Consider the following 19092-nt stretch of genomic DNA (forward strand, 5'->3'; position numbering starts at 1 on the left):
AAGACTCTGCAGAGGAAGGCAATGGCCAACCACCCTTGCCTTGAGAGCCCCTTGTTAGGGCCACAGTAAGTGTTAGATGGGAGACCACCAAGGAGGACTCTGCAGAGGAAGGCAATAGCCGGCCACCTCTGCTTCTCACTTGCCTTGAAAGCCCTTTGCTGGAGTCACCATCATTAAGTTGAGACTTGACTGTTCATACATATGTAACCAAGGGCTGGCCCTGGAATAACAGCAGCCCACGCTCTTCTTCACCATACTAACCCAGGGACTACTGATGGTTCTAAGCCTGAGGAGGTTTTAAAAATCGTATCATAGAACAGGGGTGGCCAAACTGGTTCAGGAGCCACATGTGGCTCTTTCACACATATTATGTGGCTTTCGAAGCCCCCACCGTCCTGCCAGCTGGAGAAGGCATTTCTCTCTCTCTAAATCATTTCTCCAAGGCAGCTGGCAGCTCAGAGAATGCATTTAAAGGTGCCTTCTTTCCACATCTCCCTCCCTCCTCATCCATTCATCCATCCTTCCTTCCTTGTGGATCTCAAACATCTGACGTTCATGTCTTGCGGCTCTCAAACATCTGACGTTTATTCTATATAGCTTTTAGGTGAAGTGAGTTTGGCCACCCCTGTCATAGAACCAACTTTTTTCAAAATAAAGACAGGTGTTCCTTGAAAATCTCTCTATCTTGTGAGAGTCTGCCCAGATAACACTTCTCATTGCTGTTGCTACACTTAATTGTAAAGCAAATGAAGCCCCAACAGCATTCTGGGAATAATTGTTAGCAATGAACTACGACTAAAGTGAAATCATTGCAAATCTACAATAATCTGCACACACACACACACACAGTCAAAATGTTAACGTAGACAAGGGACGTACACCCATGTGTGGCTGTACATTTTGCATTATTTGTCATTCACTTTAATATGCAGGAAAAGGGGAAGCGGTAATAAAAGCCTTCGCTGGAAAAGCAAACAAATAGATGAGTTACCAGCCGATTTGCCACAATAATAAAATCTTATAAAATGAAATGGAGGAGGGGAGGGGAGCGAATCACACGCAAAGTGAAACAAGGCCAATGCCACAATCACTTTAAACACCACAATCGCTCCAGAAACCAGCATCTCCCAGGCCTTGGTGCAGCTGGCGGCGCTTAATGAACTTCTGTGTTTCTCTGTGGCTTTTGGCAAGAGTTCAGATCTTTGGCAGCTTTAAGTCAACACCGGTTCCACTTGAACAGTTCTTGTCCTTTCAGTCTGCATTCAGAGGTTCAGAACACACTGGATGTGTTCAGAGACAAGTTGGCACGCCATCAAATCCAGCAGCTCCACGCCAGGTACAGAAGAGGACCCGGTCCATGCCAGAGAGCCTCCTCGCATGTGGCTCGTTCAGATGTGACGGACATCCTTTGCTCGGAGGCAAAACATCATGAGGGAAATGCCTTGCTTCTGCCTGCTTCTGTCTTTCTTATGGGAACAGATGGTAAAGGCTTATAAATATATGAGCGGTATTTTCTTGGTGACTCATCCGTCAAACCAGCCAGCCTCAGATCGTTCCGGGCAGCCGACCAAGATGGATGTAAGTTTGCTTGAGGAGCAGTACGGCTCTCTCAAACAGAAGCGAAGGCTGCAGACGCACATTATTGTGTTTAAAACAGGTACGTTTTCCCAACTGAACTTGGAAAATCAGGGCGCTGAAAACTCTTTCCAAAAGTTGTTTATCTGGAATGGGCATTAAGCAACAGGCACTGAAAAGCAGGTCAGACGGCAAAGAGAGTTTAAAAAGTATTGCATTTCACCGCGTGCAGTTTGAATGGTTAACTAATAAACTAGAAGGTCAATTTAAAAAAAAAAAAGTCCTTTCTATGCTTGTGGCAGGAAGTGAATGCCTTTGGAAATAAAATGTGTTCCATAAAGTGTGTATTCAGTTTTGCGTCTTACTATAGCCCGCTCCTGTTCCAATCTGGGGGAAATTAGTCAAAGTCATCTCAACAGGTTGGTCTGTTTTTTTCTGGACCCGGGCTGTTAGGTAAAGAGTATTACCATCTTGGTTCCAGAAAGCAAGACTCACAAAGAAAATAAGAGCATATCGTTTACAAAGCAATGGATATCAGTAAAAGAAGTTGTCGGTGACCAGGAGGCTGGAGTAGTGGGGGAAGAGACTCTAAGGAATTTGAAGGCTGCAAACATTAGCCTGTTTACTTGGGAGTAATCCCCTTTTTACCCAGTAGGATTTACTTATTACCAATACTCCCTCTAAGCTGTGGAGTCTTGTGAGCAAAAATTCTACTTTGTGAGCCACTGGCATTAAAGTTGTGAGCTACTGTATAAACTTGGTTGCTCTGGGGCCATTTTTCCTGAGCTAAGACAAAAATGTGTGCGCCGGAGGCTAAAAACCTGTGAGCTAGCTTACACTAACACAGCTTAGAGGGAACACTGCTTATTACAGTTTTATCCCACCTTTCTTCTGTGGAATCCAAGGTGGCTTACACAGTGTTCCTAGAAGGAGTTGTCCTGTCCATGCCCCCGCCAGACTAAGAGCTGCTTATCTGCCACATGTATCTTCACACCATATGTTGGGACTCTTCTCCAGGTAAATATTCCTGGAGATGGTTGTAGGACATACTCAAGTCTATAGCAACCTTGTGGAAGCTCAGTGGTCTGTACCTGGACAGGAAACCCCATGCGTGCCCACACTGAGATCCATGAGGGATGAAAAGAGGGCATTAATGCAATAAATGAACATGAATTTGGAAGGCTATGCTCCCATTCTTTTCATCCAGAGCTGCGGAGTCTAGAAGTTATTTCACTAACTTGTAGTGTTGCCAACCTCCAGGTGGGACCTGGAGCTCTTGGCATTATAACTGAGCTTCAGACTACAAAGATCAGTTCTCCTGCACAAAATAGCTGATCTAGGGGGGCAGACTCTATGGCATTACACCCCATTGAGGCCCCTCCCCAAACCCTGCTTGCCCAAGGCTCCACACCCAAATTTCCAAGAATCTTCCAGGTCAGAATTGGCAAACCTATTTACTTGTGTGTGTTTTTCCCTCTTAAAGCAAATGTTAACTTTCTTAGGGAACCATATTTCTTTCTAGATAGTTCTCCCCCCCAATTGTTCTACTTTTTATTGAGAAAACAAAAGGGGGGGGGGACATAAAATAGGCTTTCAAATTTCTCTACAGGAAATATTTGATGACCAACTTTTTTCTTGCTCCATAACTCTTTTTTCATATCTTAATCATCAAAACCACAAATCTTTACTGTCTTTTCCCTGCAAAAAGTCTTTAAAGGGTTTCCAATCTGTAATAAATGAACAAATTGTCTTTTCCCTAACCAACCCAGTAAGTTTAGTCATTGCTTCAAGGCCCAGCTCCTTCTCCAACCATTCTTCTATTGTAGGTATTGTCAGAAACTTTCATTTCTCTGTGTATAATATTCTTGCTGCCGTAGTCATATATAGAATAAAATTCCACAGCTTCTTTCCAGCTAATTGTCCATTAGTCCTAACAGAAAGGACTCTGGTCTTTAAAATCTCATTCTAGACAATTTCTCTAGAAATATACTGATACACCATCTTACAAAAGTTCTTAAGGCTAGAGCTTAAATTTCAAACCCTTTGTCCACATACATTCCCATTTTTCAATTTGTATGTGACGTCCAAAATTCTTAGCCCATTTCACTACACATTCTTTAACTTGTTCTTCCTGTTTCAAACTTTATAAAAGTTTACACCTTTTAGCAATAACAAGGTCATCACTTGTACAGAATTCTATTTCCAGTGCAGGCTTTGATTGCTAAAAGTCATGATACCTTTTATCAGTTTTTAACCTCTTTTGATCTCTCTGCAGCATCTATTATTAACAATCGACTGCTCTTAAATTGTCCTTTATTTTTGTTCCACTCACAAGATAGGTCTTTATCTAAAAAAATAACTAAAATGTGTTAAACCATGGGGGAGACTGTTTTAATATTTTGGGGGCTAGAGGGGGTCACCCTAAAATTATTGCTATTCCGGAGATTTTTGGCTTTATTTATTCACTTACATTGGAGCCTGTGCTGATATCTACCGCTGGAGAAAATGGCTGCTTTGGAAGGTGGACTCTATGGCATTTTGGCCTCAAATCTCCAGGAATTTCCCAACCCAGAAATGGCAACTGTGAGGAAAGATACCCCCATGAAAACAGAATATATAGCCATGTCAGACCTAAATTTGAATACCTAACCAGGACAGAATGCATTGCTTTGGTCTGCTAGTTATCTAAATATGTCATTATGAGCCTCCCAACCAATCAGGTCGAACCTGTAAAAGAGGCATGACGAAAAGCAGATCAAAGAAAAAGAGAGAAAGAATAGAATCCGTACAGTTTCACATATGAACATATGAAGCTGCCTTATACTGAATCAGACCCTCATTCCATCAACGTCAGTATTGTTTACTCAGACTGGCAGCAGCTCTCCAGGGTCTCAAGCTGTGTTTTTTCACACCTACTTGCCTGGACCCTTTTTAGTTGGAGATGCTGGGGATTGAACCTGGGACCTTCTGCTAACCAAGCAAATGCTCTACCACTGAGCCACCGGCCCTCCCATATAATATAAAGCCCTTTGGGGGAAAAACTTGGACAGATCAAAGATGAAACACCCAAGGTCTTACAGGTCCCAGACTCTCACTTAACACCCAGGCAGTAGCACAGAACCGAGCTTTAACCAGCACATAACAGGAAATTATGGGCATAAGATTTATGTAAGAGAAAGAGGAGGAACCAGGGTTATATCCTCACCAGTGGACGGGCGGGGTTCTACTCTACAAGAACACATAGCAGTAAAGGGCCAGCTGGCAGAACAGGAACCGAGGTAGGTAGAGTTGCTAACCCCCAGGTCATACAACAAAAAATGCTAGCTAGTGACCAATTTACTAAGAAGTATATAGAAATCAGTCCAAATGTCCAAAACATGTATATTCAAGTCCCAAAGTAGTGTGGTGACAAGCCAATCGATTAAGTACTTGTTTCTTTCCAGTCTTCATCAGACCTGGGACCAATATTGATTCAATTATATGGATTTTTTACACAATTTTCAAAAAAGAGGGACGCAGAGCGTCTCCAGCATCAATTTCACCTCTGCTACAGCTCAGTATATAAGCCGAGGTAAAATTGATGCTGGAGACGCTCTGCGTCCCTCTTTTTTGAAAATTGTGTAAAAAATCCATATAATTGAATCAATATTGGTCCCAGGTCTGATGAAGACTGGAAAGAAACAAGTACTTAATCGATTGGCTTGTCACCACACTACTTTGGGACTTGAATATACATGTTTTGGACATTTGGACTGATTTCTATATACTTCTTAGTAAATTGGTCACTAGCTTGCATTTTTTGTTGTGTTATCCATTATAGTGACCTCTCTCAGATTGTACTCTAACCCCCAGGTCATGCCTGGAGATCTCCAGGGATTACAACTGATTTCCAGACAACAGAAATCAGTTCACTTGGAGAAATTACCACTTTAGAAGGTGAATGCTTTGGCATTACAACCAACTGCAGTTGCCAACCCTCCTCTGCTGCCACTCCCAAATTCTCCAGGTGTTTCCCAGCCTGGAGCTGGCAACCCTAAGATGGGAGGGAGAGAGGAAAGTCAAGGATGAGTTTATGGATGGAGACTTCTTCCAGCTGTTGCCCTCACATCATGCAGCTGATCTGAATTCTGTGGGGAAGAAATGTGTAAGGCAATGACTAAGCCACATGGAGGCTGTAATCCAGAGAATACTGTCCTGGAAGTAAGTGCTATTGAATAAAATGAAATTTATTCTGAGTAAACCTCCGTAGACTTGTTCTCTAACCCACAAATGAGAAAGTTTCTGGTTCAGATCAGACCTCTATCGTGAACCCTGGAACTATGCTATGCTAGGCCCTCTGCCAATCTCTTTCATTCCCATCCCTTTCCAATCCAATCTGCAATAGGGGAAAATGCCATCTTATCTGAAAGATGACAAACTAGATAAGTTCTGGGAATACAGTGCTACAGGAATTCTAAGAGTTATTGTTCTGCCTTCCACCTCAACGTCATCCAAGAGGGTGAATGCCATACCAGCAAGTATAAAGGTGGTTCATGTGATGTAGGACAGTGAGGTATGAAGGGCATGGTGTGGAAGCTAATGCTAAAAAACCATTTCCCTAGGTTAGCAATCGACCCACAATGGTAGTTTTTATCTAAATTGACCCTGAGACTTTTTAATTCACTCATTGTCATCAGCACTTACTCTCATCCATCATTTTATGACAATTTGTGGCTGAATATTATGGAGCATTGTTCATGGAGTGTTTCGGTTGGAACCTTCCCAGCACCAAGTTTGAGAGTTTTTAAATATTTGCAGATATCTTGATCCTTCAGAACGAGAGGCATAGAACGTTGTACTTGGTAGATAATTTGCTGTTCAGATCTCTTGACTGCTCCCCACCATGCTTCCCATTTTATTGACTGAAATGTTTGTACCCTATCTTCCCCCTTGGCTCAGGGTGGTTTACAGATCCAAATATGACCATATAGGAAAGATGTCCAGAGCTCCCAGTTTGCCCCACTTGATGGCGGGGGGTGGGTGTTGAATCAAACACATGGAAGAAAATTGTCTCATGACAACCTCGGGTGCACACATAAATCACACCGGGAGGCTTGTCTTACAAACCACCCTGTGTGTCTCCAGTTCAGTTCCAGTTTTGATGTAGGCAGACATGAGTCCAAAAGTCCAAGAGAGATGGGAGTAGACAGGATGTCCCTGTGGTGAAGGGGGGGGAAAGGGGAGGGCAAAGGAAGTATGCAGGGGGCAAGCTTAACCAACTAAAGATCTATGCTAGAAAATCCATATGGCATCTAGAGTTGGAGCTCTGGGTTAGAAAATACCAGATGTTCAGGGGGCTGGAGCTAGAAGGGGTGGGGTTTAGGAGGGGAGGGATTTCAATGGGGTATAATGCCGTAGAATCCCCCTTCCAAAGCAGCCATTTTCTCCAGGGAAACTGGTTTATGTTGCCTGGAGATCAGTTGTAATTCCAGGAGCTTTCCAGCCATGACCTGGAGGTTGGCAACCCTTGGAATACACCCTTTCAGTAACCAACACGGGACACCATCCATTGGGGTGTTTTCCTGCACAAACCCCCACAAAGCAAATGAAAGCGGGCTCTTGCACTGTTCTCATTCATGTCATAGAAGCGTGCGCAGAAGAATTTATTTCATTTTGTTAAGTAACGTTATTTATATTCCTCCTGTTCCCATCGCTCAATGTGGTTTTCTTTTTGTCTTCAAGTCACAGCTGATTTATGGCAACCAACACGGGGTTTTCAAGGCAAAAAGACATTCAAAGGTGGTTTGCCGTTGCCTGCATTTGCATCATGACCCTGAATCTCCTTGGTGGTCTTCCAAACCAGGGCTAACTCGGCTTAGTTTTCAAGATCTGATGAGACTGAGCTAGTCTGGGCTATCCAAGTTAAGGGCACGCTGCTTTACAAATCCCAGACAGCATAAAACCTGAACTATTTCCTGGTCTGATGTGCCCGATGAGTCAGACCTGAGTATCTCCCACTCTGCCATCCTTCATGACTTTCCATATCCACTTCTCCAGGTGGTGAGGAGAGACTGTGGCTCAGCAGTCTGCTTGGCATGCAGAAGATCTCAGGTTCAATCCCCAGCATCTCTAGTAAAAGGAGCAGATGGTAGGTGGACAGCCACTGTCACTCTGAGAACACAATACTTACCTCAATGGACCGAGGGGTCTGATTTAGTACAGACCAAGGAGTCTGATTTAGTATCAGGTGGTCCTGATATTGCCTCATGGTGGGGCCACCAGAATATGTGAGAAGCAGAAAAGGGAAGAGAAGCAACTGAGGGAAAGTAGGTCTCCATTTTATCAAAGTCCAGATAATAATAATAATAATAATAATAATAATAATAATAATAATAATAATAATAATAATAATAATAATAATAATAATAATAAGAAGAAGAAGAAGAAGAAGAAGAAGAAGAAGAAGAAGAAGAAGAAGAAGAAGAAGAAGAAGAAGAAGAAGAAGAAGAAGAAGAAGATGATGATGATGATGATGATGATGATGATGATATTGGATTTCTATCCCACCCTCCACTCCGAAGAGTCTCAGAGCGGCTCACAATCTCCTTTACCTTCCTCCCCCACAACAGACACCCTGTGAGGTGGGTGGGGCTGGGGAGGGCTCTCCCAGCAGCTGCCTTTCAAGGACAACCTCTGCGAGAGCTATGGGTGACCCAGGGCCATGCTAGCAGGTGCAAGTGGAGGAGTGGGGAATCAAACCCGGTTCTCCCAGATAAGAGTCCGCACATTTAACCACTACACCAAACATAACAGAGTTATGTAAGGAGGCAACCAGTATGTTTTACCCTCATGTTTCACAATATAATTTCATATTGTGACCATATAGGACTGTTTAAAAAAAAAAAAAGGCTTTATCAACCAGATCTGATTTATGGTTTTGTTTGACCAGTTGGCTTTGGACTTCCTTTTCAATTCCTTTCTAATAGGTGTGAGCACAATGTTGAGAAAGTCACAACACCCCACTAGGTCGCAATATGATTATTACATTCTGTGGCAGACGCTTGCCAAAGAGGAAGTGTGTTTACTCCTTCTGAAATTGGACCTGGAAAATGAGGCTAACCAAACAGAGGAGGCTGAAACTGGCACCTTATTGTGAGAAAAGGTTAAAGAAGAGAGAGGCATGAATAGAGTAATCATATGAAGCACTTTTTATACTTAAGCCGCTCTTCTGTTTCATATTTCTGGGATAACTGAAGCATTTCAAGGCAGCCTAGATAGGATTTGGAAATGAGACCTTTTCAGCCTACAAATGTGAAAGGGAGTAAAAGTGACACTGTAAGAGCCCAACAGAGCTTCTTATACGAAAAAAAAAAACTTTTTTGTAATAGCTGCTGATTAATTACACTGTTTATGGAATGTAAGGCTTTTTTTGTAGCAGGAACTCCATTGCATATTAGGCCACACCTCCTCTGATGTAGCCTATCCTCCAAGAGCTTACAGGGCTTTTAGTACAGGGCCTGCTGTAAGCTCCAGGAGGATTGGCTACATCAGGGGTGTGTGGCCTAGGGTTGCCAATCCCCAGGTGAGGGCAGGGGATTCCCCAGTTTGGAGGTCTTCCCCCCACTTCAGGGTCATCAGAAAGCGGGGGGAAAGGAGGGAAATGTCTGCTGGGAACTCTATTATTTCCTATGGAGACTTATTCCCATAGGAAATAGTGGAGAATTGATCCCATATTTCTAAAAACATTGGAGTAAAAGCAGGTGTACCCACCTGCGGATGGGAAGGTGCAGATTTTGAACCCCCACCAGCACGATTTTTGTTACAGTTAGCCTTTCTAGGTGAAAGATTTATGCAATCTGACGAGGAGCCAGAGTATGCCTAGCAGAGTTGGTGAACTCTGCCTGCTAGGGTTGCCAGTTTCTTCAATCCTAAAAGTTCATTTTTTCGCTTTTCCTAATTTTAAAAGAAATGAAAACAGTGGCCCCCTAAAAGTATTGTGGGCCCTAGGCCCCGTGCCTACTGTGTGTAATGGATAAGGTGCCCCTGCTCACAAGGTGCCTATTGTGGGGAAGGGAATGCAGTTGTAAGCCACTTTAAGTCTCCTTAACATAGAAAAAAGAGGGATATAAAAACCTACGCTGCTTCTGCATCCAGTGGGGCAGTTTACATTTTGGGAATGTGTAAAATTTCCCCCCTTACCAGTGTGTGTAGACAGTTCTTTGCGCTTGCTGTTTTCTAAAAATTTATTTCTAATATATTGGCATGTCGATAGCCAGGAACTAAATTCTGTCCCATTAAATGTCCCTTGTTGCTGTTCATAATAACATGGAAATGGGCCTTGTCTTTACAGGAGAGCATGAGACAGTTCCTGAAGGGTCTCTGGTCAGCACCGTTTTAGTCAACAAAAAGATGAAGAAAGCCAAAGCGTTGAAAGAACATATGCCCATCAGGGAGGTCAGCCTCGGGTTGCCATGCACTGGCAACGTACAAGAGAGTTCACCTTGGCATATCCATCTGGGGCTCCACCGTCTTGTAGAAGGAGAGCGCCGGAAAGTTCCGTGGGAGGTTGTTCCAAACAAGGACGAACAGATTTGCACTAACAGCGAAACCCCATCGCAAGAGGAAAGCATGGCCTCGACAGAAGAATTATTAACAGGAAGTGAACAATCCATTGAGCTGATCAGTAGTCAGGGAAATTCAAGCCCTGCCGGAAAGACGGAGAGTTCCATTCCAGCCGAGTGCACAGATCTTCCTTTGACGTCAATCACTTCACCGCTGTGGACAGAAATCTCAGCCACCAAGCTGGGTCCAGCAGCATCCAGTAAGCTAACCTACTACCCTTTCCCTCAGAAGAAGACTCCCAGGATTTCTGAGGCCGCCAGGAGACTTGGATTGTATGTTTCACACTAAGAAGCTTTTCAAACAGGGAAAGAGAAAAGTAGCTAGAGTTGCCACCTCTTGGTCGAGAAATTCCTGGAGATTTGGGGGTGGAGCCTGGGGAAGGCGGGGCTTGGGGAAGGGAGGGGCCTCAGCAGGATATATAGTCCATCTTTCACAGCAGTCATTTTCTCCGAGGGAACTGATCTCTGCAGACTGAAGGTCCATTGTGATTCTGGGAGAACCCCAGAGAACTTGTCTGGTGGTTGACAACGCTAGTGCACACGGACAGATTTCTGCCATACCCCCCCTGCACAAGTGCAAGTTCCAGCCACATGCATGGACACGGGGAGCAACAGAACGTTTGCAACCACTGCGATTATGGGAACTGCTGCAGCTAAACAGGTGTGCGTCTCCACATTTCTGCCAATGTGTCTGTGTGACTGTGACTTCAGCTCCTTTTCTGTATTTCAGAGTGGACTTTTCCCAGGATGGACTAAGGGAGAGGGTTATATTCCTTCAGATAATTTTCTCTAGAAGGCAGCCTGTGGAATTTTGGACTCTGGCCTCTATTGCTTCTTGGATTGAGCTTCTCCTCAAGCAGCGGAAACTCACTGCATGGACTGGCTCTAATTATTTGCCAAATGCCATTTTCAAAAGCGATCAAGCAAAATCTGTTTGGATTACTCAGTGTCCATATTTAAACAAATACAGTTTATCATTTAATTGCAGAGCAGTTTCAGTTATACAACATATAATTTCATGTGGCTGTCAATATTATTAAAAAAACAGATTATTGTTGTTTGGTTGTTAGTATTCTTCTAGGATAGCGTTGCCAGACCCCCCCCCAGCTACTGGCTTTATTATTATTATTATTTGCCAGATCCTGGAGATTTGGGGGTGGAGCCTGGGGAGGACAGGGACCTCAAGGGGGTACAGTGCCAGAATCCACTCTCCAAAGCAGCCATTTTCTCCAGGGGAACTGATCGCTGTAGTCTGGAGCAGGGGTGGCCAAATTGTGGCTCAGGAGCCACATGTGGCTTTTTCACACATATTGTATGGCTCTTGAAGCCCCCGCTGCCCTATTGGCCAGCTTGGAGAAGACATTTTTCTCTTTAAATCACTTCTCAAAGCCAAGCTAAGCGGTGGTTTGGAGAATACACGTAAAGTTGCTTTCTTTCAACCTCCTCCCTCCCCCAATCTGTTTGCCTGCCTGCCTTCCTGACTTGAGGTTCTCAAACATCTGACATTCATGTCTTGCAGCTCTCAGACATCTGAAATTTATTCTATGTGGCTCTCAGTAAGTAAGTTTGGCCACTCCTGGTCTGGAGCAAGCTGTGGAGTGGTATGGGCAAAAATTCTACTTCATGATGCTGTGGAGTCTTGTGACCAAAAAATTCTACTTCATGAGCTACTAGCATTAAAGTGGTGAGCTACTGCACAAATTAGTTTGCTCTGAGCGAAGACAAAAAAGTGTGAGCCAGAGGCTAAAAAACCACAGCTTAGAGGGAACACTGGTCTGGAGATGAGCTAATTCGAGGGGATCTCCAGGTCCCACCTGGATGCTGGCATCCCTAGTCAGGGAAGATGCTGATCTGATACAGGGGTGGAATTCTAGCAGGAGCTCCTTTGCATATTAGGCCACACACCAGTGTTGTAGGCAATCCTCCAAGAGCTTACAAGGCTCTTTTTTGGAAGCTCTTGGAGGATTAGCTACAAAACAGGTGTGTGGCCTAATATGCAAAGGAGCTCCTGCTAGAATTCTACCCCTGATCTGATCCAGTCAGGCAATTTTCACATTGTTACTGATCTGGGATTCCTGGACCCGTATAAGCACACGCCAAATGGCCCTTTGAAAAGAAATTCCTTTTCTGCCCGTTCCAGATATAAATGTAATTATTAAAATGTATTTTTTAATGATATGGAAATTCTATTTTTCCACAAACTACTGAGCTTTAGGAACTGGAATTCAATTGCCTTGTTTCAAAACAATGAAAACAGCATTTCTGAAAGCTATCCATGACATGAATAGAACCGAGATTTACCTCATTTAGTTGTCTGAATTGGCAATATGCGATGCCAGTTCTAGAACGCTATAAACAAACATTATTAATGCATACAAAGGATTTATGATGACTTTGTACTTTGTAAAAATTAGTGAATGAACCATTTAGATAACGCTTGTTTTATTGTCATTTCCAAGAATGAATGCAGTGCGTATTTAAATATGTTCCCTCTGTTTTTTCCACATTATTTTCTCAGTTACAGGCTGGAAAGTACATTTGCATTTTTGTGGTAATAAAATAATTACGGTATAACATGATTCATATTCATGAAAACACTTGCTATTTTATGGAAAAGATACATTAAAAATAGAGAACCTCATTGTATCCAAATTAGTAATTTTTTTGTGTTTGAGTGTTTCTTGCTGTGAGCAATGTTATTTTATGCAATGTCTGCTACTGAAAGCCAGCACTGATCCTTTGTTACGAAAGTTTCCTTTTGTTTTTCAGTGTATAAATTAACATCTGAAGTACAGCCATAAGGAAGATCACAGTAGTTACTTCTGTGAGAAGGAAAAAAAATACATTTTGTCATTTTTCTTGTCACAGCAGTAGCTGTGATCTTCCATTGTGTTACCCTTTGAGATGTTGAGATATTCATATAAGCAAATGGCTCAGGTAGCTGTAAAATTCAGGAGGTTCCTGTAATGTGTGCACTAGACTGAGATCTGCACAGAGCATGCACACAAAACCCAACGGTTTCATAATCCTTCCCATGATTCAAAGTCACAAGGTTGGTTGCTACTACTGTCATTTCATCAGTATACACAGAACTTTTCAGCACTATAAGCGATTCCTGCAACTGAGCTTGTATGCAGTTTTGGGTTTCCAAGTTTCCAACTTCAGCTACAGTCGGAGCCCTGAGTTTGATCCCAGCCGGAAGCTGGTTTCAGGTAGTCGGCTCAGGTTGACTCCAATTTCAATCCTTCCGAGGTCGGTCGAATGACTCAGCCTTCTATCCTTCTGAGGACATTTTCGTGGTTTGCCATTGCCCCATGGCGCAGTTAAAGCTGCAGTACTGCAGTCCTAAGCTCTGCTCATGAACTGAGTTCCATCCCTGGTGGAAGCTGGGTTTTCAAGTAGTTGGCTCGAGGTTGACTCAGCCTTCCATCCTTCTGAGGTCAGTAAAATGAGTCCCCAGCTTGCTGGGGGGAAAGTGTAGATGACTGGGGAAGGCAATGGCAAACCACCCTGTAAAAAAAAGTTGTGAAAACGTTGTGAAAGCAATGTCACCCCAGAGTCTGAAACAACTGGTGCTTGCACAGGGGACCTTTCCTTTACAAGAGCTCCGTGGCACAGAGTGGTAAAGCTGCAGTACTGCAGTCTTAACTCTCTGCTCACGACCTGAGTTCGATCCCAGCGGAAGCTGGTTCAGGTAGCCGGCTCAAGGTTGACTCAGGCTTCCATCCTTCTGAGGTCGGTAAAATGAGTCCCCAGCTTGCTGGGGGGAAAGTGTAGATGACTGGGGAAGGCAATGGCAAACCACCCTGTAAAAAAAGTTGTGAAAACGCTGTGAAAGCAATGTCACCCCAGAGTCTGAAACAACTGGTGCTTGCACAGGGGACCTTTCGTTTACAAGAGCCCCGTGGCGCAGAGTGGTAAAGCTGCAGTACTGCACTCTTAACTCTCTGCTCACGACCTGAGTTCGATCCCAGCGGAAGCTGGTTCAGGTAGCCGGCTCGAGGTTGACTCAGGCTTCCATCCTTCTGAGGTCGGTAAAATGAGTCCCCAGCTTGCTGGGGGGAAAGTGTAGATGACTGGGGAAGGCAATGGCAAACCACCCCATAAGAAGTCTGCCGTGAAAATGTTGTGAAAGCAACATCACCCCAGAGTCAGAAACGACTGGTGCTTGCACAGGGGACTACCTTGACCTTTAAGGTGCTATTGGACTCTTGCTCTTTCCTACCACTACAGACAAGCGACTCCAGGAAGCTCAGACACGCCAGAAATGTTGTTAGGTTTATAAGATGCTGGGTGGTGTGGAGTCTCGCTCTTTCCCACTGCCCCAGCCTAACAAGGCCACCCATCTTAATCTATCCCCACGGCAGGCCCATCCAAGAAGTAGAGAGGATTTATTTTTATCATTTTTGTTTGTTTGCTTCGTTATTATGATTAGTGTAAACCAGCAGGAAAGAAACCCCGAGAAGATCCCTTCGCTCCTCCCTCTGGCTGCGCGCAGCCCCTAAAATGGCGCTGTCTTGGGCCGAGGCGGGGGAGGGGGCGGCGAGGGGCGTGTTTGCGGCGGTCACGTGACGCCGCCATGGAGGCGGGCGTAGGAAAAGAAGGCGGCGCCTCCGTGTTTACTTTCGCTTCTGACGGGGCCTTCCCGAAAAGACCCGGCAGCCCCTTCGCCGACCCCTCCTTTAGGCCCCCCCCCTCCTCCTCACGCGCACACACCGGCCTCGAGCGCGGCTGAGCCAAACGGTCCGTCCTGCGCGCGCCGTCGCCGCCCGCTCAGCCATTGGCTCCCGAGGAGGGAACTGCGCAGGTGAGTGGCTGCAGGCCCTGCCCCACGGAACAGGTGAGGAAGGGGGGAAAGGCCCGCCACGGCCCCTCCTCAAGTCCGGCTTCACACCTGCGTGTAGCCCCCCCCCCCCCCCCCCCCCAGTTTCTTAGATTATCCTTCCCTAAGGTTTTACTCCCAGGAGTAGGAGCGCCTCCTCAGTAGACATAGAGCTGCCAATCCCCAGGTGGGGGCAGGGGATCCCCCCGGTTTGGAGACCCTGCCCCCGCTTCAGGGTCGTCAGAAAGCGGGGGGAGGGGAGGGAAATGTTTGCTGGGCACTCTATTCCCTATGGAGACAGATTCCCATAGAGTACAATGGAGAATTGATCTGCAGGTGTCTGGGGCTCTGGGGGAAGTGTTTTTTTTTTAGTTCGAGGCAACGAGTTTTCAGCATAGCATCCGATGACTTTCCTCAAAACACCCACCAAGTTTCAAAAAGATTGGATCAGGGGGTCCAATTCTGTGAGCCCCAAAAGAAGGTGCCTCTATCCTTCATTGTTTCTAATGGAGGGAAGGCCTTTGAAAGGTGTGCAGTCCCTTGAAATGTGATGGCCAGCACTCCCTTTGGAGTTCAATTGGGCTTGTCACAATCTTGCTCCTGACTGCACCCCCAAAGTCCCCACTCCATTATTCCCTATGGAGACCGATTCTGAAAGGGTATAATGGAGATTTGATTTGCGGGTGTCTAGAGCGCTGTGGGGCTATTTTTTGAGGTAGATGCGCCACATTTGCAGCATAGTATCCAATGCCTCTCCTCAAAACACTCTCCAAGTTTCAAAAGGATTGGACCAGGAGGTCCAATTCTATGAGCCCAAAAAGGTGCCCCTATCTTTCATTATTTCTAATGGAGGGAAGGCATTTAAAAGGCGTGCAGTCCCTTTAAATGTGATCGCCAGAACTCCCTTTGGAGTTCAGTCGTGCTTGTCACCACCTTGCTCCTGGCTCCACCCCTGAAGTCCAAAGATATTTCTTGAATTGGACTTGGCAACCCTAAGAAGCTGTGAGTGGGAGGCGGCTGGAATGGTCTCTCTGGCAGTGCTCAGAGGAAACCCCCATGGACATGCCTGGAGAGTTGGAGCCCCGTGGGGCCTGGGACAGGTGGGATTTGGGGAGCAGAGTGATGTCAGTGGGGTATGAGTCCACCTTTCCAAGCAGCCATTTTCTCCAGGGCAACTGATCTCTGTCATCTGGAGTTCACCAGCCATCACCTGGAAGTTGGCAACTGGGTGGGGTTTAGGGGGAAGCTCTAGCTTTGGAAATCCTTGAAGACTGGGGGCGGGGGAACCTGGAGAGGGAAGAGTTTGGGTGGACAGAGAAGTCCAGCTTTGGACACTCCTGGAAATTTAACAAGTAGAGGATTGAGTGGTGGAGGCTTTTGCGGGGGCGGGGGGGGGTGGCTTAGTGGGGGTTGTGATGCAATGGAGTCTGCATTGGAAAACTTTCGTTTCTTCTTGGGGGTTGGTAATGCTGTGTCTCAATAATTGGGGTTGGGCTGGTCTCTGTCTCACCCTTCCCATCCCTTTGGGGGAAGCATCCTGAGAACTAGTGTGATGTAGTGGTTAGGAGGTCACTCTGAAATTGGGGAATCCCAGGATCCGATATCTGCTGGGATGTGAAACTCATCAGATGTTAAGAACATAAGAACATAAGAGAAGCCATTTTGGATCAGGCCAACGGCCCATCAAGTCCAACACTCTGTGTCACACAGTGGCAAAAAAAATTATATACACACATACACTGTGGCTAATAGCCACTGATGGACCTGTGCTCCATATTTTTATCTAAACCCTTCTTGAAGGTGGCTATGCTTGTGGCCGCCACCACCTCCTGTGGCAGTGAATTCCACATGTTAATCACCCTTTGGGTGAAGAAGTACTTCCTTTTATCCGTTTTAACCTGTCTGCTCCTGTTTACCCCTGGACTTGTTCTGAGCTCAGTCTACTTAATGGGAGTGTTGTGGGCACATCATGGAAGACAGTCATATAGCTTGTTGGCTTCTTGAAAGGGCAAAACTAGGGTGAGTGGGTAGATAGATAGACGTGAACCACAAACAGTGTCCTCAACCCAGGTCTTCTGTTTCCTTGGTTTTTGGTCTTTGACTTATATCACAGAGTTGACCTTTTTTTCCCCTTTGACCCTTCTCTCCATGCCAGTTTGCTCTAAAGGAAGGACAGTGTGCCACTTCCGTTGGTTGTGGACCAAATCTTTGCCTCTCAAAGGCTGTCCTTAGTATCTAAGTCTCAAGACTATGCATTTTTATTCTGGTCTGTGCCCAGATCCTTTGAGGTTACTTTCGGTTTGTCTGAAGATGTGTGATGCAGGCCAGGTGCCGGATAAGATGTCACGTGGGCAGGAGACATTTGTGGAATCTTTTGTATGTTGACTTGAGTTGCCCGTTGGTAGAAGAATAGGATAGAAAATGAAATAAATAAGCTGTGCTACAGGGTGAAAGTCTACAGAATCGCTTTATCCCAGCATGTACTGTCTTGTTGGGTTTCAGTTTGTCAGTTGTTCGGAGCCCAAGATGCATGTTGGGAGCAGGAGGTGAAGGTGTCTTTAAGGCTCAGTGTGGCAATTAGGAGAGAAAATTTGTATCCTGGATGAGCAGAGAGGGGTTAAATCAGTGACTTGTTTCTCTGCAGTTGACTTTTAAAGAGACAGGCCGGTATACTAGTTAGTGGGTCTCTTCCTGAGGCCTTGGTTGAAAGTTACTGCTAAATTTGGAGGTTGAATTAGAACTACCTCCCCCCCTTTTTGTTTTCCTTTCACATGTGCCATCTGTGACATTGTGTGAAACCTGTTATTCATAGGTTTTACGAACTGCTTTAATCCATTTTTAGCTGTGCTTATCACTCAGTTACTTATGCACCCTTGACTCCAATTAGGCCTTCCTGCCAACTAACCGCCCCACCCCGCTCTGTACTTATATGTAATGGTTGGTGAGGTCTGTTTCAATGTCTCTGAAGAAGTGTGCATGCACACAAAAGCTTATATGCAGAATTAAACTCTGTTGGTCTTAAACAGAGGTGACCGAACTGTGGCTTGGGAGTCACATGTGGCTCTTGCACACATATTGTGTGGTTCTTGAAGCCCTCACTATCTCATCTGCCAGGTTGGAGAATGCATTTAAAGTTGCTTTCTTTCCACCTCCCCTCATCTATCTCCCTTCCTTCCCTCCCCTCCCTCAAACATCTGATTTCATGTCTTGCAGCTCTCAAACATCCGATATTTATTCTATGTGGCTCTCCCATTAAGCAAGTTTGGCCACTCTGGTCTTAAAGGTGCTACTCAAACTTTTTCTGTTGCTTCAGACAACCCTGCTACCCACCTGAATCTATTGTGTGAAATGGTTATGAATGGCATGCCATAAATGAAAGCAACAAAGAAAAAGTATCTTTTTTATTTTGTGGATCCAAGTAGCAAATGGCAGCATTTAGAGATCAGTTCGTTGAGCAGTCATAAGCAAGTCTCTTGAATGTTTAAGATGCTCGGTGTATGAATTTTGTTCACACTATGCTCTGAGTTTTCCTCCTTTCATTTTTTTTTTTTTTGTCCTCGTTGAGATCTCCTGTCTCCCTCCAGCTGCTTGGAAATCTTTCTCACATGGGGCTGTACTTTCTGTGCTGGCCAAAACAGAAGTAGTAATGCCAGGCAAGGAAGAGCACAGATTTGTTTGCCTGGAAGGGAATAAGCTAAGCTAAGCCATTGACCTTCTGCTTACCCATATGTCAAGAGAAGGAGAGAACCCAGGAAGGAACTGAGAATTACTTTTTTTCTGGCTTCCTACTTGCATCACCAATCCAAAAATACCAAAACACTGGCAGAGTTTCGTTGGCTGCGTCTGCGAAAATCTGGCAGTGATTGGCTTCACTTGGGATCGTTGGCAGGTATTAAAATGTGAAAAGGCCTTGTAAGAGATGGCAGCGACAGCTAGACTCCCGGAGTTGTGGATATTCCAGGGTAGCGAGTTTTGCTAGGAGAAGTGGTTTCAAGATTGCATCCGTGATGACTTTCACTTTTGTTTCAGGTCAGCTAATGTTGCCAGTTTCTCAATTGACACGTGTTACCTGAATTGCTAGCAGTGACAATCTGC

At 45.0% G+C, this 19092-nt stretch overlaps 1 protein-coding gene across 1 annotated transcript; it reads left to right on the forward strand.

Moving 5' to 3' along the window:
- The first annotated feature begins 1104 nt into the window (after positions 1-1104).
- Positions 1105-10492, forward strand: C10H9orf152 (chromosome 10 C9orf152 homolog). Its single transcript, XM_060247958.1, is given in 3 exon segments — positions 1105-1420; positions 1423-1657; positions 9905-10492. Coding segments are annotated over 3 exon segments (1059 nt in total). The 5' UTR covers positions 1105-1156; the 3' UTR covers positions 10465-10492.
- The last annotated feature ends 8600 nt before the right edge of the window (positions 10493-19092 follow it).

Source organism: Heteronotia binoei, chromosome 10 (assembly GCF_032191835.1).
Source record: "Heteronotia binoei isolate CCM8104 ecotype False Entrance Well chromosome 10, APGP_CSIRO_Hbin_v1, whole genome shotgun sequence".
Taxonomy (NCBI): domain Eukaryota; kingdom Metazoa; phylum Chordata; class Lepidosauria; order Squamata; family Gekkonidae; genus Heteronotia; species Heteronotia binoei.